The following is a 24,216-nucleotide window of genomic DNA, read 5'->3' as shown; positions in this document are numbered from 1 at the left end:
CTCGTTATATTCTCAGGATGTTAGTTTTTATTTTGACCGAAGCTTTACGAAGACTCCATATGAGAGTTATTTCCCCTTTTATACTGAAATAAATGAAATAAATTTGTAACTGGAAAACCATAAGTGATAGAGGCCTAGGGTCTTTTGATTTGAGGTCCTTGGTCAAAAAGTATGAAAATGAGGTCAAGGTCATAGGTCAAGGTCATGTTCAAATTTTTGATTTTGGCTTGTTATCTCTTATTTTCAGAAATCATACAAGATATCGACAAAATATTTTCAGACAATTGTTAGTTGTGACATGTCGTAACATGTAAATTTTACTTAAAAGGGTACGTAACATTTAATGCGAGTTTTGCCCCCTTTTATATCTAATATTAGTTGTATGGTAATATAACTCATTAACAGTATAAAGTAGAGGCCTAGAATCTTTTGATTTGAGGTCCTTGGTTGATGACCTTGAAATTGAGCTCAAGGTCATAGGTAAATTTAACGTTCTAGATTTTGACCTTTGCTTTTTCCTCTTATATATACATGATAAAGCCATGGGACTTTTGGCAAAAGGTTGCAATCAATGGGACCTTGAAAAATCCAACCGGAAGTGACCTTTTGTAAACCGGAATTAGCCATTTTTTGTACTAATTTAATGTAAAGGTATATAGAACCATCTATTTTTGGAATCAGTGTCAAGTAAACTATCAAAACATACCGAAAGTAACATCTTTTAAACCGGAAGTAAAAAATGATCTCCTTATTTATATCTTTTTGTATAGAAACCATACATTTTTGGAATCAGCGTTCAATAAGCTGTCATTTGACGTTAAAATTTACCTTTAAAACCGAATTTTAATATTTTCATATAAAAAAGATCCTTACTGGTGGAAAGACCATCAATGGTTCTCTAAACAATTGGTTTTTAATTATTATTATTATTATTATTATTATCATTATTTGAGGGTTGAAGGGTTTAGAGGAAAATGGTTTATTAATTATAAATGTTGATAGTCGTTTTATCATACAGCATATAGGATTCAGTATGTGTAATTTCAATTTGTTCAACTTAAAAAGGAATATACAAAATACCAAACATCTTACGCGATATTTAATTTGTCTCTTAAGTATTTAAGATGGTATATGTCATATACAGTGTAGCCTGCCTAATCCGACACCTAAGTTTTCCAACATTCTGCTATAACGGACAGATGTTCATGGTCCCAAATTATGCCTATCATTGATGATAAAACCTTAGTATTCAGACACCCCACTCAATCTGACATTTTTCTGCCCCCCCCCCCCCCCCCCCCCCCTCAACCTGTGTCGGATTACACAGGTTACACTGTATATGGACGTTCTAGATTTTGACCTGTGGTCGAAATTCATATTTATACATCATAAAGCCATAGGTACTGACATTTTCAACTGAATCTTAATATTTTCATAATACATCCTTATTGGTTGAAAGACCTTCAATTGTTTTTTGAACAATTGGTTTTTTATTATTATTATTATTATTATTATTATTATTATTATTATTATAATTATTATTATTATTATTATTAGGTCTTTCCACCTTTCTTGTGGAAAGACCTATTGAATTTGTTCTGATTATTATTTTTTTTCTTCCGCCTAATTTTTTTCTTGCGGTGTAAAAAAGTTTCAAAAGATGTTGCTGAGTTTTTTTGTATATGATATCATACAGTCTATACGCTTTTGAAACTCACCCTGTTTAACTGAACACTTTTCTTTGTAAGAGTTATCTCCCCAAACACTTTTTTTTTGTTATCATATCTCCTCCGCAACCGTAAAAGAAAGCGACAAATTTATTTTTCCAAATTGCTCGTTATATCCTCAGGATGTTAGTTTTTATTTTGACCGAAGCTTTACGAAGACTCCATATGAGAGTTATTTCCCCTTTTATACTGAAATAAATGAAATAAATTTGTAACTGGAAAACCATAAGTGATAGAGGCCTAGGGTCTTTTGATTTGAGGTCCTTGGTCAAAAAGTATGAAAATGAGGTCAAGGTCATAGGTCAAGGTCATAGGTCAAGGTCATGTTAAATTTTTTTGATTTTGGCTTGTTATCTCTTATTTTCAGAAATCATACAAGATATCGACAAAATATTTTCAGACAATTGTTAGTTGTGACATGTCGTAACATGTAAATTTTACTTAAAAGGGTACGTAACATTTAATGCGAGTTTTGCCCCCTTTTATATCTAATATTAGTTGTATGGTAATATATCTCATTAACAGTATAAAGTAGAGGCCTAGAATCTTTTGATTTGAGGTCCTTGGTTGATGACCTTGAAATTGAGCTCAAGGTCATAGGTAATTTTAACGTTCTAGATTTTGACCTTTGCTTTTTCCTCTTATATATACATGATTAAGCCATGGGACTTTTGGCAAAAGGTTGCAATCAATGGGACCTTGAAAAATCCAACCGGAAGTGACCTTTTGTAAACCGGAATTAGCCATTTTTTGTACTAATTTAATGTAAAGGTATATAGAACCATCTATTTTTGGAATCAGTGTCAAGTAAACTATCAAAACATACCGAAAGTAACATCTTTTAAACCGGAAGTAAAAAATGATCTCCTTATTTATATCTTTTTGTATAGAAACCATACATTTTTGGAATCAGCGTTCAATAAGCTGTCATTTGACGCTAAAATTTACCTTTAAAACCGAATTTTAATATTTTCATATAAAAAAGATCCTTACTGGTGGAAAGACCATCAATGGTTCTCTGAACAATTGGTTTTTAATTATTATTATTATTATTATTATTATTATTATCATTATTTGAGGGTTGAAGGGTTTAGAGGAAAATGGTTTATTAATTATAAATGTTGATAGTCGTTTTATCATACAGCATATAGGATTCAGTATGTGTAATTTCAATTTGTTCAACTTAAAAAGGAATATACAAAATACCAAACATCTTACGGACAGATGTTCATGGTCCCAAATTATGCCTATCATTGATGATAAAACCTTAGTATTCAGACACCCCACTCAATCTGACATTTTTCTGCCCCCCCCCCCCCCCCCAACCTGTGTCGGATTACACAGGTTACAATGTATATGTATATATGAAACATAATTTGATTTTATATGACAAAACTCTAGATCAAAAATGCGTTAGAATACAGTTACATCCATATTAAGTCATCAATATTTGTCGAGTTATACATTTTTCTTGATAACTTTGGTATGAGTATTGGTTCGAACATGTAAAATTGAAAGTTCCACATAGTAATTATATAGTAGATAAATTACTTAAAATTATAGATTAACTATAAACACACAATTGTTTGTGACAGTTTAATTTACAATGGTACATGTCACACGACAAAAACCTTTTTTTCTCTCTCAAGAAAATCGATATTTAGTATATGCACTAACAAATGTTCGGTAATTTAATTGTATATTTTGTTAAAAGCACAAAATATGCCATACCGTTACAGCTGATAACTAAGCATATATTAGTTTTAGAGAAAATACAAAAGCATATACATGATTCTTTAAAGGCAGTAAAGTCTGTAAGAAATATTCAGCGATAAATGATGACGGCAAAAGATCAAAAGACTATCTCATTGATCTGGCAAATGAACAAGCTATCAGTGACGAAAATCTAGACCCCGGTTGGTACAGACCTACTAGTGCAAACAGCGATAAAATGCCAATTTCTCCTCCTGACATAATGCACTGCGGAACGATCAAACCCATTTGGCTTAATGGTATTTTTTTATACTAATTTAAGACTATTAACACTTATAGTGTCTTATATCATAGCTTCTGCGTTACCAATGTTTTATATATTGTACTGTTATACATTTTGTATGTTAAAATGATTCCGCCTTTTACATTGTTTAGCTTTGCCAAGTGAACATAAAACAATGTTTTTTTTAATTGACGAACAACGAACTAATGGGAAATCACGGCTCGAAAAGGCCTTTTTAGTCATTTAAATACGAATTAAGAAATTTAGTAACCTGCTGTTATAAATACAACACTAAGTGCGAAAAAGCATGTTAAATCTTAAATAATTGATTGATAAGAAAAGAAAAGAACGTACAGGTTTTTTGAATGAATAAGGTAAAAAAAAAAAGGAGAGTGCTAATACAATGCAGACTTTATATTTCGAACAAACCGATAAAATCACAAAATGTCGTTCGAGACTTTGATGCACATCTATAATTATAATGCTCGACTCATCGTGATTAATTACAATAATTTACCATAGTAGATTGTAACATTTAGTACCGTTTATTACAACTGAAGTATCATATTCAAAATAGACTCATTTCAAATTTAATAATTTAATAAAAGTGAAATACAGAATTGAAACATATTAAAACAATATATAATAAAAAGTAATTTTTCAAATATAAACGTGTGTTATGTTGTCAACGACCAACAAACAATGTACTTTTTGAAGTATTTTTGCATATTAGGAACTTTACCTACATATGATGATGGTAACGTAAGCAGAGAAGCCTGCGTTCAAACAGAGAATGACATTTGTGAAGAGTCCATTGACATAGAAATAAGGAACTGTGGAGGATATTATATTTATTTTCTTCAGGAAACACCACCGAATTCATCTTTTTGCTTTGGTATGAAATATTATATTTTCATTGTTTAAAACACAAATTTCATCAAAGTTTTTAATGATATCAGTAGGCCAAGTACCAGCTTACAATCTTAATCAGCTATGTTGATATTTTGACAAGTGTAAGAGAAAATGACATCTTTATATTTGTATGGCAGAATGTGGAAAGCACTCGACAAAAATTTACATTTGTGAATGAAAAGTATCGAACGCATCTTATTCTGTGTTTATTAACGTGTTCTGGTTGTTATAAATCATGCATTTCATTTTGGAATCTTATTTGGACTTCAAACAGATCTACAAAATATCGTCACATGAACTATTTAGCTCACCACATTCAAAATTTGATTCTTATCCTAGCAAGCATTAGTTTGAAATATTCCACCACTAATAACCACAACATATGTTTTGATTTTAACGTAAATAATTTTACTTCATTCAATTTTAGAATACAATCCAAATGAACAAATTATATTCCCTAGAAGAATTCTGTTATTTGTAGTTTTCATGAGTACCATAAGACAATACAGGTGTTTTTTGGATTGAAAAACAAATGAAATACAATAGCCACATATGACGTTATTACATGATCCCTGTTGGGATTGTTAGAGTCGTGTTCAGGAATACATTCAGGAGAATGGAATATAATATACAATTGTGAGTATGTTAAATCAATCATATTAAGTTATGCTATTGTACGCATACATACTATTAAATAAAAATATATGTGTTTACAATACATAGATATAAAATGTATTTTTTACTTATAGGAAGTGGTCCAGTTATCTGTCCAGTTGGTACATCATCAGAAACAGGGTTTTACCCTGGGTGTAGCTGTAAGTAAAATTGTCTGGATTGCATACAGAAACATGTAAGTGCATCAAACTGAATAAGTTGTCCTATCATTGCCGCAATAAAACAGAATACCTATGTTATTGAAGAAAAATCGAATATAATTTTTAAAAACAAAACACAATATGCTTTGCAAAAACAACAAGTGACAATAATGACAGTTAGCTACATAATAGCATTACTAGATATTCTAGTTTACATGCACGTAGAGTTAACATCTAAAAGATACAAAATGTATAGATGACAATAGGAACATTTCATAAATTATTGGCACTTGTCTAGTAATTACTTTCTTCATATTGTAGCATCTTACCCAACGACACTTGTGACTGTTGCTGTACAGGCAGAACTGTTTTATGGTTCAAGTTTACCAATCCCAGGATACGATCCTACACCAAGTTTATTACCAGTTTTCAGATGCAAGTTTGATGAAGAGGCAAACGGAACTTATATATACGACATCTACTGGTACATCAACGGATTTAAAATTACGTCGTATACTAACATCCCAATGGAAGATATGAACACCACTTTACTAAAACATACAGACTGGATAGAAAGCTATAAAATGAATTTGGAGGTATGTTATACATAACAATTGTCATATTTGAACATGTATGATGCAGAAAAATGCGAAATTAAAAATTCAAAACACCATGCTAAAATTCATGCTTCAGCAGCAATTTTGTAGGTTAACTTTTATCCGGAACACTTAAAGCTGAAAATAGTAAAGCCAATGATGTATGAGAACCAAAACAGTTTAAGATCAATGTCTTATAAATTATATGCGTCCGAGGCGTTGTTGTTATTCGATACAAGCTGTTATTGTTCACATATATTTATACAGTTTTATCTTGACACATTTGATACATGTTTGTTCGTGATAATATGTCATTTAATATAATCTTGCAAACCATTTATCATGTATGAGGTTATAATAGAAGAAAAGTCGCAAAATAAATTCTGAAAACAATAGCCAATATACAAATACCTACATTACTGACCTATTTCCAAATAACAACATAATGTTTAATTTTATGTACACTTGTGACATGTTTAAACTTCGGTTCATATATCGCTAGGAAATGTATATTTGGTCGTCAATTGATACCAAAACTAAAGTGTTCACTGCTAGGATAGTGATACGCTCGTGATGGAAATGTCTATGAGCATTATCATTCAATATACAATGTAACAGGCTCTCGAATCAAACCAGTTTGAAAATGAAATCAAATAAAACATGTAAAAACTAATCAAATGTAAATGTTTAAGAGAATACAAAGCCAAACATTTCTTTTTATAGCAGAATGAGAGAACTATATGACAACCAATACCAGCAGGCACGTTTATAGTTGTATCGAAAAATTTGAATTAAATTTAAATTGTAGGTTCAGTGTGCTATTAGAATGAGGTATTTGGCTTATTCTGTTCCTGGACCATTACAGTACAGTGCAAATTTCAAGGCAGGAATATTTGTAAGTTAACCGTATCAACATATTGTTAAATTGAAAAATGAAGTGAAGGTCAAATAATTTAAAACATTTTCTTATAGTCAATCTTTAAGTACTGTGAATTCATCAATAATCGTTAAAAACTTTTTTTTTGTGTTCGTCGGGATAGGCGAACCACTAATTCAACTGTTCAACTAATTACAAAAGTTCCAAAGAATAACATGCAGACTTTTTCAAAACCACGAAATTAAATATCCATGAACTTGCAAGTGTCCTTCAATCCACGAAAACTGGTATTCACGAAAATAAATAAATCCACAGTATTCAGAAACTATTTTAGATATTTAAGTAAGTCGATTTGGTGTTAATATAGATAACAAGTTCTCAAAATTTAAAACATGGAGTGGATATATCTAAAATACGACAGATATTAGATTTTCAGAGCTATCTGTTAAACCCAAAAGATAAAACACATTTCTTGAGTACCTTTTCTTTTCTTTTAAAATAAAATGTGTACAATGACCTTTAGGAGTAATCATTAAACAATATATCATTACATACCCTTTGTTTGTCTGTTTCAATATGCCCTATTGATCTGCATATGACACATGCATGAATATTATTATATAATTTGACTATCAGAAAAATTGATAATTATAGTCAGCGGATATGTTTAAATTATATCATGATGTCAACATACTAAATTGTATGATAACCCCAGCTTGGTTTTACTTATCGGATTGGACAATTAAAATGTGAGGTCTTTCAAAGCTAGTAATTTTATATTCTAAATCGACGTCAGAATAAAATAACACATTCATTTACATTAGCTTAGAAAATAAAATGGTAAAATGGTTGGGTATACTACAGTTGATTGATATAACATTCCATTTTAAAATTCTTTATATAATGTGAAGTATAAGTCCTATGGTGTTTTTTTTTAATTTTTAGCCAGAGAAATATGACTATACCGTCATTGAAGGCGAATCCATTACGATTTCGTTCAGGTCGACCGTTCCGGTTGGTTGCATTGCCTCGCATAAAACCCTCATGGCTCACTGTGATCAAAGTTTTTATGTGTTTCAACCAGGAAAGAATTCAAACGTTGGATCGTGTTCAAATAACATTGCCATAAAAGATATCATATTTAAAGCACAATTTTGCGGCATCAAATTTGGAGTCACTGACTGGCAAGAAGAGAAGAAATTGGAGGTATTTGGTTTTAGCGATGGTCTGTATAACAGTGGAGATAGATCAACATACATAAGGCTTTCCACTTCTGCTGTGTCAGCATTTAGTGAAATGTGGCAAAATGTACAAATTCCGGACATTAAGGTTTGTTTAAAGAAACAAATATAAATGCACAAATGACTTATTGGTTTTATCTTTTAAGGGCTTTTAAAAATTGTTAAAACACAAGTTGATTATTTCTCAATTCGTGAATAATAAAACACAATATCTTTTGAATATTGATTCACTGCAATACATGTTACAATATTTTAATGACAATCAAAAGAAATTGATACACAGCTACTGTGGATTTCTTATGATTCGTAATATCTATTTTCGTGGATTTCATAGGACTGTTTAAAGTGGTACACTACAGGGAAATTGAAATTACTCTATAAAATCAGCTTAACATTTAATTAAGTTGTATTGTGTATGAAATATTAGGCGTCCTATTATAAAAAAAGTGTTGTTCAAACTGCTACATACCAATATTTTTTTCTCCGAGAAAGTGTGTTTCAATTTTTTTTGAAATTTTTATATCTGTATCAAAGGGTATCAAGGTAATTGTTTTGTCAAATTTTATGAAAATTCAACGAGCATAATTAATTTTAGTCACGGTGTGTTGTACCACCGTAATTAGAATATTTAATTGATTCTAATTATACCATGATCGTAAGTTTGAAAGACTAGTGTCATAAGCATTTATGCGATGTTAAATTAAGTAACCCACGATGATCAATCAACCTAAGATAGAACACAACAAGCAATCAATTATTAACCGAAGATATGAAGCGTTGACATATAATATGAAAATGGATCTTTAGACGGATGACATTCAAAACTGATAAGTCAAAGGAAAGCTGACAATGCTTTGACAAAAACAATTGAATATCAAAGACGGAACAATCTGGACACCAATAAGAACATCAAGTCTCATTTTTATACTTCAGGTTAAAGTTTTAGATAAAGATGCATCAATGACAAGCAGGCTTTGTCAATCAGTGAATGATCCTCATATTTCGACCTTTGATGGAAAGTATTATCACTTTATGGATATTGGTGAATTTGTTATGTACAGAAATGACAGAGGACCCTATTGGGTGAGAATAAAGACTTACAAGTTATAAGATTTAGACATTTAATAAAATAATACTTTAATAATCTGAAATTCTAAGAAAGGCATACAATGTAAAATACCTACCAATATTTTGATTGCACCATGTGTTTCAGTGTGTTATTGCTGTGTTTTATAAATTTAAAGTATTTACAAAGTTAAGATTAGTTAATTGGAAAGTGTCAATCAAAAATCAACATTACGGAAACCTATCGTGCCTTCGAGAATCAAAGGTTCTAATTTTCTAACCATTTATACTATAGATAAATAGACATTTAACTTAGTTGTGCCGATATCCACAATAAAAAAAAAATAATGTTGCATCAAAAACTTCATCCTCTATTTTTTTATTTTATTTTATAGGTACATGCGTTGTTGACCAACTGTGGATTTGGTTGGCAAGGATCTGCCTGTCACTGTGCGATAGCAATACGAAGTCGCAGTTCCTTGTTTGTAATCAGGACTTGTAAATCTATTTCGAGGACCAAAAAAGAACTATTAACCACACCAGTTACCAAATTAATAAGTTGCGATGACAACGACCTACTTATTGACTTTAATCAAGGACGAAACGAGTACAAGGTATATAATCAGTACTTCTGTATACAAAAATGTTTAATATATAAAAAAAGAGGGACAAAAAGTACCAGAGGGACAATAAAACTCAGAGATAGAAAGTAAACTGAAAACGCCATGGCTAAAAAACCTGAAATACCAATTTGGCAAAGGACAATGCATAAGCATCTTACAGCACAAACTTCTGCGAGTAAAACTACGAAATGACGAAAACCAAATGTTGCACAGAATAACTTCTAAACGCCATTATGTTATCTACTGCCGAAGGTCTTGACTATGGAGAGGCACATGCAAATGTTGAGGATATTAAATGTATATTACATCTTTATTATTCCCCTGTTATGTATCACATTGCATTCTATCACATACAATGAATATATGTTATGTTTTTTGTTATTTAGGTAACTTTACCAATCGGAACAGAAATCAAGATATCAGTATCGAGGTGGTCGGGATTTATCGGTACTGTCACAGTAAAACCTTCAATTTATGACATAAATGAAGCAAAAGGATTGTGCGGTGTTCCGAGTGTCACTAAAGATCCTTCAGATGATTATACCCATCGTTATAATGGACCAGTTAGTGATGATCAGGAATTTGCTAAATCATGGGGGTAATATATTTTGAAAAGATATAAACAAATCTCAAAGACCAATCCGAATCAATCTTTCGTGTCTTGATATTCATCCATGGCGTTGTACTCCGATTTTGACTTGTGAGTTTGTATTTCATCCTGGTGTCATTCCGGTGTTATTCACAATTATTTTTATGAATATACTTGCATAAAACGCAACCTCCGTAAGTTCACCTTTTGAACTTAATGAATTTATTCCAATTTCAGATTTTAGGTTTGTGTTTATTTTTGTAATGAATTCATGAAATTCAGCCTATTGTGTTTTCTCAGTATATATTTCATGAATAAGTTTTTACTTTATTCTCCAGTTCAGAAGTGTTAGTTTAAAGGTTTTTAATCCTTTTTAGTCTTAAATAGTATCAGTAACTTGGATACTCTTGGTATCATTATTTGCATCGGTGATCTTATATTCTGAAGAAGAAGACAAATATAGTGGTCTTTCTTTTTCTATTTAATCTCAACCGATTTTTTTTATGAGACAATGGAGTAACTGGAACATGTTAAGATATTTTATTTCTGTTAATCTGCTTATGTAGAAGTATATAAATACTTCATATAAATATCAATGTTTATTACTTATAGAATAACATCAGAAATGACGAATGAACAATTGTTTGTTGATGAACCTGATTTTATCAACGATGACTTGATTCTGAACATTCCGAACAATCCAGCAAGTATAAATAACTCTACAACATTTTGTACATGTGAGGATCAGGCTGGTAGTACGGATTCACTTGATGATTTCAACAGCCTCCAATGTAACTTGACGGAAAGCACTGAATTTTGCTCAAGTTCTCAACAGTCTGAAAATCAGATCAACTCTTATTCTACTTCCTGTACCATATCTAAACGTAAAAGGCGTTCTTTAGATCACTCTAGAGTTGTTCGGCGAAGCACTACTGATGCAGATGACAGTGATGATGTAACTGAGTCTCAACCTCTTATCTTTGATGAGGACATCAACAGTACAGATGTGGTAATGCACACTTGTGCTACCCTTTGAATTTTTTTTAGCATACATTAATACATCACTCTGTCGAAATCTCTTTTGGTGAACTAAAATTGTCCATTTTTAAATTTGAAATTGTTAAGAAACTAAGGTTTCAACTCCGTAAGGCAAAGTTGGCTTTAGATGAATTTGGCTATTTATTTTAAGGTATTGTTGACGTACGCGTATAGCTCGTCAACGGTTTCGTTACTTGTACGTCTTTGGATTTCAAATGTTTGGCATTGAGCGTTCCTGATGATTGCAAATCCAGAAAAGCGCTTCTCACGCAATTTATTATTCAATGTGTTGTTTTCAATTTTTACATCACTTGGTCGATACGTCTGCTGGTGGACTTTCAGTCTTTGAGGGTATCATCAGCTCAGATGTCAGTATTTCGGAACTGACACAATTTAACAATCTTTACTCAAATTGTACGTTTTTTGAATTAGAAATTATTAAGAAACAAAGGTTTCAATTCCCTCAGGCAAAGTTGACTTCATATGAATTTGGCTATATATTTTAGGTATTTTTAACGTATAGCTCTTCAACTGTTTCAGTACTTATACATCTTCGGATTTCAAATGTTTGGCTGTTAGCATTCCTGATGAAGAGAAATCCAGAAAAGCGCTTCGGACGCAATCAATTATTAAACGTGTTGTTTTCAATTTTCAACATTAAGTTTACACCAACATGTAAAAGTTGATCATTATACTCTTACTGAAACATGTGAGACATCTGTTTTTATTTCGTCCTTTCTCTCTGAATTTCAACAATGTCAGATGAAGTGGTTGAACCCCAAGGTTTTTGGTACGGTATAAAATGTTCATGATGTTCGAATTGTTAATGGTTCTGTTCATTACTTCAATTTCTTTCTTCTTATTTTTTATATGATCTTGACAGTTCCTTGTCGGTTAAATACATGTTGTTGCTGTCCCCTGATATCTTTAAATTTGTTTAACACTTCAAAATGAGGTTATTTACAACAGATAATGATGTATAAGGTTGTTTATGCTAGTGTTTTAAGCTTCATGACTTTGATATATCTAATGTTATACTTTGTTTCTGCTTTTTTTTTATATAATTTTCCAAAAAAAATATTAGCATTGGAGAACCATTGTGTATAAATGATTTAGGAATATTGTATGTTGTAAATGGTTTTCGTGCAGGTTGAACTCTTATATAAGGAGTAACAACCTTCTTAAGCAGCAGAAAAAGTTAATGAAATTGATGGCTGAACTTCTTTTTTGTAGTTCTCTCAAACCTTTAGAAACGGATGGACAGCAGAAACAGCGTACCAAACATGCCAAGAGGCTTTGACTACAGCAATTCCATCTGATGTTTACAGCGATGTTGTTGAGGTTGATGTGGAAAATTTCATACAGTCATGTGTGTCAGATATTGAAGTAGGTCAGCAGCAGACGAACCCCACTTGAGTCAGAATTTCAATTTAACATTAATTTATTTGGAATATAACTATAATTTTATGTACAATTGACAATTTGACTAATGTCAAACGTTGTTGTGTGTAAATTCTGTCCCTTCCAAAAAAAAAAGTTAAAATTGGTTTTATTTTTTACATGTTTCACAATTAGTATCATGAATAATATTTAAAATCTAAAAAGGTTAACTTGTAATATGGGTAAGATTAGTATTGAATGTTTTGGATAATGAATGTCTTAAAACATTCTATAGTTTAAGCTGAAATTGGAACAAACCCTTATATAATTAATAGGAAATTGATTTTATTATATGTTTAGTCTATGATTCGCGATAATTATAGATTATCGTTGATTATCTCAACGAGATTGATTTTTCTCGCTTGAGCTGGAACAGCGAAAGTGAGAAAAGCAATCGAGTTGAGATGACCAATGATTATCTGTTTATCGCTGTTTTACCTATGACGACGTTGTCAATTTCAATGTCAATTTCGTTAGCAACGCCACGTGGTCTCCTTAGTTTCTAGTGATAATTTTTCCATATCAAGCGAGAAGCATGATATGAAAATTATCACAAAAAAAGATCAAAGGAAAAATGCACAAAATAGCGATAATGTCCAGTATTATCATTACATTATAGGTAACTGGGGACAAGTCCTTCTTAACGGATACTATCAATGCCATGGCAACAAATATCATGACGGAAATCTCCAGAAATGAATCACTTTTCATTGTGAACACCACTGATGGATCACAGACAATTCTTGAGCAAATTACAAGCAAATTATGTATAAACAACTGTAGTAATAACGGCGTCTGTGTTTCAGGTATATATCTTTTAAAAAAATATTGGTAAAATCTGTAATAAAAGGTTGTCTGTGTAAATATGAAAATGTTTAACAAATTATTCCGATCATATTTTATTCTATAACTAAAAATATAAGTCAAAGGAAAAATAACACCACAATCAAAATCGGATCACCTTTGAAGTTATATGTTGATAATAGTAGATTACTTAGATATTTTGTATAAAGTATAAGGTTTCAAATATCAATTTGTAGCAATTTTCAAAAGCGGGGTTGTATAGTAAAAAAATAATAAATTACTTCCTGGTTACGAAAAACCATTCAATGAATATGTATACAAAAAAAAATATTATTGACAACACGAATTTTTGATCAAATTAAGGAAGAAAAGTCGCTTTTCTCACGATGATGCGGTAAAACGTTTCTTTGTTGAACTGTTTCTTATATCCATGAAGTTGATCCGTGCATTTAAACCAGGTCTTGCAGTTCTTTTCATTTGTCATAAATTCATGATTTTCATGATGTGTGCCTAAAATTTTAAATATTTAATGAGCAGTTGTAGATTGCATTTGTTATTGTGAGGATAGGTAGTATATTTAATTTTAGTATTTTCGTAGTCAGGGAGCTTTGTAACAGCCATATTCCTAAAATAAATGATATGAAGTCCGTAATTTCTTTAGGTCAGTGTGAGTGTTCAAATCAATATATTGGTGATGACTGTTCCAAAGACACTTCAACACCACCTGTTAACATTAGTCTGCCATCTGAAGGTTTATGTACTACCACAACACGTTCATGCAAAAAGACTAATATCTATGGTGATTTTTTGTCAATGGAAGTCTGGTATAAGATCCGATATTTTAAGGTACTTCGTCAAATAATATCTGTGTGTTATAACGTTTTCTCTCATTCTTAAAGTATGTATATTTTTTGAGACCCTGTATTATTCTATTATTCACAAAATGCTAGAGAACCTCGCAGTCCTTCATATGTTTACAATCAATTTTTGAGTTTTGACGATGCAAACCCGCTCAGCCTAGCAATAACTTGAATGTAAAATTAGTATCTTAAATGTTAGAATAGTCAATCACAGGTGCCTTTCCAACGTCATGAGCCTATCGGTTCAATGTGAATGAGAAATTGTCAACTTGAATTTTGAAAACTCGTCAACAAATCTTGCTCTGAATTGTAAAGCTTTATATCGTTCCAGTAATTAAAGAACTGAAGAAATACAATTGAGGTATTGTCCCGTTCATGCTTTTCATCGACAACTAATAATTATTAAGGTGTAAAACCACCATTGAGTTTACCCTATTAGTCTTTGTTAAATTTGCCCTTTAAAAAAATAGTGCAGAATGTATCTTTGTTTCAAATAAATAAATACTTGGCTTGAGTAAAATTTTATCCTGTTCAGTACTATAAAATCAAATCACATAACATTTCACTCCATTTGAAAAAAAAAATCACTAGACTTTAACCATTCAAATTTCTCTCATTATTTAACCAGTGTACAAGCAGCGTTAGTAAAATTTTAGATACGGTGCTTATAATCACGAAATGGGTTATCTGGAAAACTAGAAATATCGCAAAATATCAAAAGAAAGGGATAAGTAAAGCGATGATTTTAAATATGATAAAACATGAAATGCAGTTTTTGCACAAATATCTTAAAACGAATACGAAGATAGAAGCCTTTTCCACTATGTGTCACATTTTTTGTATATAAATATATATTTTGCGTGGTCAGGTCAGTGTAATGACCTCTTTGATACTGATTGAACAATAATATGTACACTGCTCTCAACTCCCTACATGTAATTATTTCTGTTGTGTATACGGTATTCATGTATATCATCTAATTGTAACAAGACATGATGTATCATATTATAAACAAATATTTACTCACCATATCTTTGAAATTAATCCTTATTGGGAATCAAAATCATTAATCCATTTTATCTATGAATGAACTACACATGTATCCCTTTAACAAATCGCACGTGGTAAATGATCACTCGACCAGAAATTTGATGTAATTGAAATTAACATAACAAAAGACGTGATGTACGATAAAATTGAAACTGCTTAATAAATACAGGTAGCCTTTGTGAGAAATAAATAATGATAAAAACATACTTTATTCAAATTATTATATATGGTGAGAGGTATAGATATATAGATCGATAAGGACTACATGTACAGGTACATTTGTACAAGGATAGATAATATTTATAAAGGTGGATGTTAATAAATTATAGTGGGAGTTTTTTTTTCTCATTTGCTTTTTCCCCGACAAATGAGTCTGTAAAAATGGGGCCACCTTAGTTGTTCCCTGGGCAACTGAGGGTTGATGTAACAGGTGATTATTAATAAAATATGTTAAATATTAAAAAAAAAAAAAAAAAAAAAAAAAAAAAGCAGCGTTAGTAACCATGTATCATCAAGTTTCCACAACATTCTATTCCCTATTTCCGTATGTAACCTGGTGTGACGTTCCATGATTTGGTGGAATTACACAATGTCATAAAATGTATAATACATTAATAAACTTGGTACCTTTGAAATATTGTATGTTTAAGTGGTAGTAATATATTTTATATATTCAATTTCAGGTAGTTGATAATTCAAAACTGTACTCATCAAACTGGGAGATTTACAAGGCTCAGTACAGAAATATGTTTATGGTAACTGTCGACCTTGGTGTATCAAGAAAAACTCGTTCAGTCTCGGGACCTTCGATTGTAGAAGGATATGAGATCACACTGTCGAACGACGGAACTAATTTCGGGGAGGAAGTGTCCATACTTATTTATGACGAAGGATGTGTTTCATGCAACAGCTCGATGAATTGCGTTTCATTGGTAACTATGCAACTATCCTAATATATAAACAAAGAAAAATGTCGCACATAAAACATAATAATACCAAGTTTGATAAGGCAGCAATTTTCAACATTTATAATGTATAGTTGCTTTATAGCATACTGTTCAATATATTTTAATGTGTTTTGATAAACCGTGTTTAATTTGCTGGAATCGTTTTCTTGTTTCAAACATATTCTAAGTGATTTCAGTTTGTTTATTTCATATAAAAAAATGTGACGCAACTTATTGAAGTCTTTTAAAAGCTCCTTTTTCTCTAAATGCTACAACCATTTTCTAAAAAAAAACATATATTGTTAAATAACTCTTGAACTAAACCGATTATAAATTTGTCAGTATAATAGTGTACAAAAGGCATAACATTAAACAGTCAAATTATTCTGTCTTGTTATTCTTTTATGTATATATATCTTTTAAATAGTAATTCAACTGCAGCAGTTTGCATACATTGCACATGTATATAAGTTAAAATATATTTTATGTGAATATGAAAATTTAAAATTGATCATGTTTATTGAATATGTATTTCAGGAAGTTTGTGAATCATCAAAAGACACTGCAGAAAATGACGGAGGTAACAAACAAATTTAGATAAGTAAAGACAAGTCATTGAGACTTAACGTATATATGAGCAACATTGAAATGAGCTAGTTACCGAACGATGAACATACAGAACATAAAAACTAGCCGTAGACATCTGTAATATATTATGTGTTTGCAACATTTTAAGATGTTTATTTCCCAAAATAATTAACTCACTGCATCTTCTATGGTTTATTACCACCAAAAGGTATTAAACATAAATTATAAGTTATAACTAAACAACTCATTTGATCATTGATTATAAACAATATAAAAAGCTTGAATTTGATTTACTTTTTATCTTTTAAGATAGTACCACGACCATTATAGCAGTAGCATCATCATGTGGTGTTGTTGGTGTGGTTGTGTGTGTGTTAGTTTTACTTTTCTACTTAAAACATAAACACACAGTTGAAAAGTAAGTATTTTTCACATTTATATATTTATCTCATATACAGTCTGCCTAACAATTCGTACGTGTGTGTGGTAGTTTGTTATTACTCTTACTTGTTACTTTTGTTGATGTCTTCAAAAACTCATAAATCTTAACTTATGTTATGTATATTTGATTATATTCTTTATTGTTTATAAATATTTAAACTGTCTTCTATTCAATTAAACGAATAATATGGCTTTAAAGAAAAAACAATATCGTAGGGTTTGCAAATAAAACAACATATTGATTATAGTATTGTGAAACTTATTTAAGTTTATTTTTTGTTATTAATAGTTCTATTAAAATGTAAACAAAAATGATACTGTAGCTTTATACCTTAATTTTCACATTACCGTATGAATTACTTATGTGTACAGGTCAAAAGTTGGTGTATACTCTGGCTGTCAACATGAAAATGGTAAAAATATGGACAATGGGATGTTGTCCAATAGGACCGAACCATTTAGAGAAAATACCATAAGCGATCTTGATGTTCACTTTGAAGAAGGCAAAGAAATATCACTGAGCAATTTCGACAATCAGCTACCACCACAAAATCATTTCCCGAACAATTGATGAATTTGCAACAACAGCAAAATTACAGTCTGACTATTATTAATGACATGCTGATTTTTGTATTATTTTTTTTCTTTTGAAACGTTGACACAAATATCTCAAATAATGTTCTAACATGAAATTTCTATAAATTTATAGTAAGGGTTAAGTCGATTCCTTTTTACATTAGTCATGCTAATTTACAATAGGTTGCATTTCTGTAAATATTAACAATGCAATGTCCCTTAGGAACTCCTTTTACGGTTAAAACTGTACCACTCTTACTAAAAATGTAAGAGTATAAAATATAGGGTTGTGCGGCATATTTTCAACGTTTATATGCCCTGAACATTTCAGAGTTTAAACTAACACAAATGTTCTATAACTACCCCTACCTCGAATGACAAGTAACCACAGATTTCAATGTAAACAATATGCAAAAGTATATTCGCTGGTAATATTCACAAGTTATGTCTGTATGAGATGGTCCACAGAGAGCATAACTGGGAACCAGTATGTAGACAAAATCATTTTTTTTATGAATATTCTAGATCTCCCCAAAAGAGCTGATTTTATAAAGTGCAACCTATTTTTTCACCGGTGTAACACTATTAACCTGTAAACCTTATTGCTTAAGAATGCCCTCGATTGAAAACTTTTAATTTCGTAGTTTCAAACAGTTATGTGGAGGTTGATAAATTCTTTCTTGTTGCCAATCCAAATCAAATTTTTTTTTTACTAAAGTTCTACGTATAAATACGACAAACCGCTAGTGTTGGTTTATTTGGTAGCAGTAACATTTTTCTCTCTTTCAAACAGTATAAAATCACATATTAATTTTATATCAATTTTACTCTAACTTACAACAAAATTGATTAACACTCATTATACGTTATGAACTAAAACTCTATAATTCGTAATCATAAATGTCGACAATCATAGATAAACTGTACGTTGCATTTACTGTGACACATATGATGAACTGACAATTCAACATAACACGGATACCTTCCCATAACACCGCTTACGATTTCACGTGCATGTATAACCAATATCATTTAACCTTAAATAACCATAATCCGTGATACAGTTCTCAAGCCAGTATATATATATACTGAGTGCCAATTAAAACGCAACACTTGTTTTTTTTTTTTAAATAAAATTTATATTAGAAATGATAATCTTTCAAAATAAATCGTTCTTGAAAATTAGCAATTTTAACAATAGATCGATATTTAACACAAATGTTCCATTGTCATCTTTCGGGCGCAATTAGTAAACGAAACATCCAATGTCGAATCCACAACTCACAGTCCTTACAAAAAAAGTTACAACCCCGTGGTGCAACGCAATCTCAACAGCGCCGTGGAATTGATCATCCCGGATGTCAATGTGATCCCGAGGAATGCTATTCCACTTGTCCCGCAAAGCAAACTCAAGCTGACTTTATTATATCGGTAGTGGTTTTCATCGTCTAAACCATGTCAAATCGGATGTAAAATTTGCTCGATCGGACCAAAATCCGACTAATGCATGACTGTTTGCAGAGGCGGTGCCAAATGTCCATGTAACAACTTCAAACGGTTTTTGGTGCATAATGAATAATTTTTGATCTACAGAATTCGATGTCTACGCCAGATGGCCGTTTAGATGTCACTAAGAAGGACTGTGGTGCTCTTTTACAATTTCTGGGCAAATGGTGCTTTACTGTAATTGCTCCAAAGGTTCTACTGTGCCCACCAATAAACTCTCGTGACCTTCGGACAGCCATCAGAGTCGAATTCGGATATGTTAAAGACCAAATATGTCGGTTTGTTAAACGTTTCTTGCTTTTTGTGCCCCGGGCTGTGGCTTATTATTAAATAATCCATTTTGGTTGAATTTTTAGATGATTTCGGGTTATTGTAGAGGCTACAACTTCAGTCTTCTTGTAATTGTATGCTGTGAAAGGCTTCATTGAATCATGCCCAGAACTGCATGTCGCTAGTTGTCAGAAAGTTCTGGCATTTCGTGCATTTACTTAGATGTGTATAACAGTTTCTTTACAATAATGGCGGGAAAATTCATGACATAAGCCAAGCTTTTGATGACAAAATTTTGAAAATGGTGCTTATGTTGAAAAGAGGTGAACTCGGTTTATGTCCGTTCAAAATAATCCTTTCTTCGTATTTTGTTAAAAAAACCACTCAACCGTAAAGTTGTCGACAATTGTCTAAAAAGTCATTTTAAACCGACTATATATATACACAGTTATAATATAAATAAAATAAAAATTATAAGATTTTTTGGAAAAAAACAAAAGTATTGCGTTTTCATTAGCATTCAGTTTATATTTATATTTTACGCAACGGAAACTGCTGATATCCAGTCAAAAAAATTAGGTTGATATTAATTATGCTGATTGAGTTGTCTTTTGTGTTTATTTAGATTTTTTACTCTTATATTCGAATGATCACATATATGCTTATTACTAATACATGTAATATTAATTTTAATTTATAGGTAGCTAAATATTATTGTTTATCAATTATAGTTCGACATGTGTATACTCATTCTTCCATATTTTTTGTTCATCCTCTGTCTTTTGTTCTATCCATATTGTATATTGTTTTTGTTGTTTTGATGTCACAAGTTTTTATATTTCGTACAGCCATTCTCTAACCAAAAATGAAATGTCATAATTTGTTCAATTTTATCTACGGCCATTCTTCGTTTCAACCAGGTGTCACACTACTCAAGGGAGTATGAATTGAGTTAAATCGTTTAAAAGTGCGTCTATATTAATCATACAAAACATGTCAGAATAAACTTATATCAATTTTGTTTGTATTAATCTATTTCTCGTTCGTGATAAAGGCAACAGTAGTATGTCGGTGTTCAAAAGCTTTAAATCGATTAAGAGTAAAAAAAATCGCCAACATACATAACGAACTTTACATTGTCTTATCGGGGCATTTCAAAGCTGACTATGCGGTATGAGCTTTGCTCTTTGTTGAAGGCCGTACGGTGACAATGTCTGCGTCATTTTGGGTCTTTTGTGGATAGTTGTCTCATTGACAATCATACCACATCTTCTTTTTTATGTTTAAGAACATATCATTAGAATGACAACACTACGTGACTGAAGCACAGCACGCAAGAATAAAAAAACGCACAAACAAATTAATAATGTATTAGTCGAAACAAAATGCTTACCGTATTACAACAACGATCATATTCCCCCAAAAGGATAAAGATGTAATAACTAATCTGATTGAACAAGTTTTAAATTATGCAAAATGAAGCTACTACAAGTGGTAGCAGAAAAATTTAACGCGGCGTTTACTCTCTTGCACTTCAAAGTAACAATAAGTTTGATACTCAGCGACACAGACATTGGCGTTTCAAACACGATTCTGTATATAACGACCACGAAATTGATAATGTATTTCTCAAAAATTCGAGACGGACACCTTGTTTACTATTGTTATATAGGTATTTTGAGCATGTGAAAGGGAAAATGTATACCATGAATCTGTCTACTGAGACATTGAAATGACACCTTTTGTATTGGTTTAAGTGTTGGTTTGAATGTAAAGGTACATGTACACGCTCTGTGTCATGGAGAAAAAAGAACCAATTGAAATAATTTATGGGTTTAAATGTCGCTTTGAAAAATAACTGACGTCAAAAACCCCAATATGTTCAATCACCTGAGGTTAGTGGGGTATTGACATTTTCTAAATTTATTCAATTAAGTATTTACATGAAGATTATAGGAAAAGATCACCAAATAGTGTATTTCAAAGTAAATATAGTATACTATCTTTAGAGAAGTTATGTGTATGCCTATAGTTCTTTATATTTTGTTGAGAAAAAAAAACTCTAGACTCCTTGAAGTTTCAATTATGATTAGCAGGCTTCTCAATAAATTGAAGATAATTATAATCGGTGTATTATACATACAATAGAAAGATATAAAGAAAAACAAACAATACATTCACCATCTATTGTTTTTTCATTCTAGACTCACACTATCAGAATTACATGTTTTTTTTCGAAAACGATTGAAATGTTGTATTAAACTAACTATAAAGTGTTAATGAATTAAAAAAACAAATAGACTATACGTTATTAAATATACAGAAGCAGTATTGCAACAATACGTCGCGTATTGAAAACATATTTACAATGCGTTTCATGTTTTAACATTAGATTAATTCTCAGTTGTACATATCACCATGTGCCTGATAAATATTCCGACATAAAAACATTAGTAATAATTCACATATGAAATACATATAGTGCGCTGATGATACTAGAAAAAACATCGCGTATTCCAAGTGTTAGGTGTACTTACGTACCTGAGACCCATGCTTGAAATGTTTGGGACATTTAAGACTATACCATTTGTCATTGATTTTACCAATGCCGTACGACGCTTGTATATAACCTGTTTACGATTAGTATATGTTATGAACACCAGTTTTACCTTTAAGTTGTTGTTGTCTGTAAATACTAACTTTTATGCTCCGTCATAGTTTCCCACTTCAGTTTTACAATGATGCAGACAATTTGAGATAAAGTGTGTCTCTCCTATTTTCCTAATTGTTTAGTAACTAACCCAATGGGAACAGAAATTATTAATTACCGGTTAATGTTTTACTCTTAATATTCTGCTGTAAAATGAAACCACAATCTACCATCTGTAATCAACGTCGAAGATAAAATCATACTTACGTTTATATTGAGTAAATTTGATCGTTTTATGATGCATGTTGTATTTTTTTTTTATCGAACCGTCTTTCTAACCTTTGTTTTTATAATATCCGTGATCAATTTTGACAAAAAACAAAAATGCAGAATAGACAACACCCTTAAAGGGTTTGATATAAAAACGTTTGACAAACCATGCAAAAAAAAAAGTTGTGAAGATATTCAGTTGCAATTGTCATCAGGCGTACATTTTGTATGTGTAGTAAGCTTAAATTAAATAAATTTCAAGAGCGTTAGTGCAATGAAGTGGATATAACTTGCCAGGAAGATTTTTTGAAAAACAATAATGTCACAAATATAAAATAAAATTGCGAATTTTGTCAAGCATTTGAACATACTTGAAATATGCACCACATTCATACTAAAGTGATTATTTTCTAAGGGTTAAATATATCACGGTGGTGTCTTGCCATGGCTTTGTTAGGACTTGTTTGTTTGCTTTTTGGCCTTGAATGTTTGTCTCTAATATGTATTTGCACTCAAGTATGTAGCGCAGATCAAATTTATTCGTTCATAGTGTGTTAATTTACGTTTTTTTTATTAAGTTAAGGTAGTTCGGGGGTTTAAATTTTCGCGCCGTCTGCGCATAAAGTTGCGCATTGATATCGTAAGTGATGTACAGAGTCGTAATTTTCCGTAAAAGTAAAATATGATCATTTAAATAATCTTTTTTATTCAAATGCATTGAGAAAGAGTTGAATAACTTTTAAATGCAATTTTAAAACTTAATAAAATTTATTGTTACAATTGTCATTGTTGAAATAGGACTTCCGTTCTAAAAATAAATGCCATGTTTTTGACGAAGGAGAAGAATGAAAATAGAATAACTTACATTTATCGAACACGTGAACTGCTTTTCATGAATACTGTAATGCAGATCGAAATTATAGATAACGATCTTCATTTTGGTAGCTTATGAAGCAGTTTCACTCTTGTCTTACATTAGAAAAGGTCCGACAAACATGCGAAAGATGATGTAAACAAATCATGAAAAAGGGGAAATTTAAACTGACAAGTAAGTACTATTGAATTGAATATAAATGTTCAAGAGCGATTCACGACCACTGAAAAATAACATGCAAGCGTAAATAATTTCAGAACAATATCCGTGTCGAACAACAAAACAATGACCCCTCCCCCTTTTCAGGCTGAAAATGAATTATTAATGCAACCAAAAGCATAGCTCATGGTACTTTTATCATGTAATAGATTTGAAATTTGTGGACCTGAGAAATATGTCATCTGCATAGGGTTCAGACCATTTAGGTTTCTGGGAGTAAAGGTCATGATTATGTCTCTGTA

At 31.1% G+C, this 24,216-nt stretch overlaps 1 protein-coding gene across 1 annotated transcript in view; it reads left to right on the top strand.

The window, feature by feature from the left end:
- Window positions 1-19,300, top strand: part of LOC134699346 (von Willebrand factor D and EGF domain-containing protein-like) — an 82,707-nt gene extending 63,407 nt beyond the window's left edge. The window contains exons 5-21 of the mRNA XM_063560955.1: window positions 3,530-3,739; window positions 4,457-4,618; window positions 5,385-5,450; window positions 5,772-6,046; window positions 6,855-6,941; window positions 7,869-8,252; window positions 9,098-9,247; window positions 9,625-9,843; window positions 10,239-10,450; window positions 11,054-11,450; window positions 12,713-12,865; window positions 13,539-13,725; window positions 14,385-14,569; window positions 16,317-16,565; window positions 17,118-17,160; window positions 17,478-17,586; window positions 17,982-19,300. Coding sequence (XP_063417025.1) covers window positions 3,530-3,739; window positions 4,457-4,618; window positions 5,385-5,450; window positions 5,772-6,046; window positions 6,855-6,941; window positions 7,869-8,252; window positions 9,098-9,247; window positions 9,625-9,843; window positions 10,239-10,450; window positions 11,054-11,450; window positions 12,713-12,865; window positions 13,539-13,725; window positions 14,385-14,569; window positions 16,317-16,565; window positions 17,118-17,160; window positions 17,478-17,586; window positions 17,982-18,180 — 3,287 coding nt within the window. The 3' untranslated portion in view covers window positions 18,181-19,300. The remainder of the gene's footprint in view (window positions 1-3,529; window positions 3,740-4,456; window positions 4,619-5,384; window positions 5,451-5,771; window positions 6,047-6,854; window positions 6,942-7,868; window positions 8,253-9,097; window positions 9,248-9,624; window positions 9,844-10,238; window positions 10,451-11,053; window positions 11,451-12,712; window positions 12,866-13,538; window positions 13,726-14,384; window positions 14,570-16,316; window positions 16,566-17,117; window positions 17,161-17,477; window positions 17,587-17,981) is intronic.
- Window positions 19,301-24,216: the final 4,916 nt, after the last annotated feature.

Source organism: Mytilus trossulus, unplaced genomic scaffold (genome assembly GCF_036588685.1).
Source record: "Mytilus trossulus isolate FHL-02 unplaced genomic scaffold, PNRI_Mtr1.1.1.hap1 h1tg000050l__unscaffolded, whole genome shotgun sequence".
Taxonomy (NCBI): domain Eukaryota; kingdom Metazoa; phylum Mollusca; class Bivalvia; order Mytilida; family Mytilidae; genus Mytilus; species Mytilus trossulus.
This window is presented reverse-complemented; position numbering and strand designations above follow the sequence as displayed.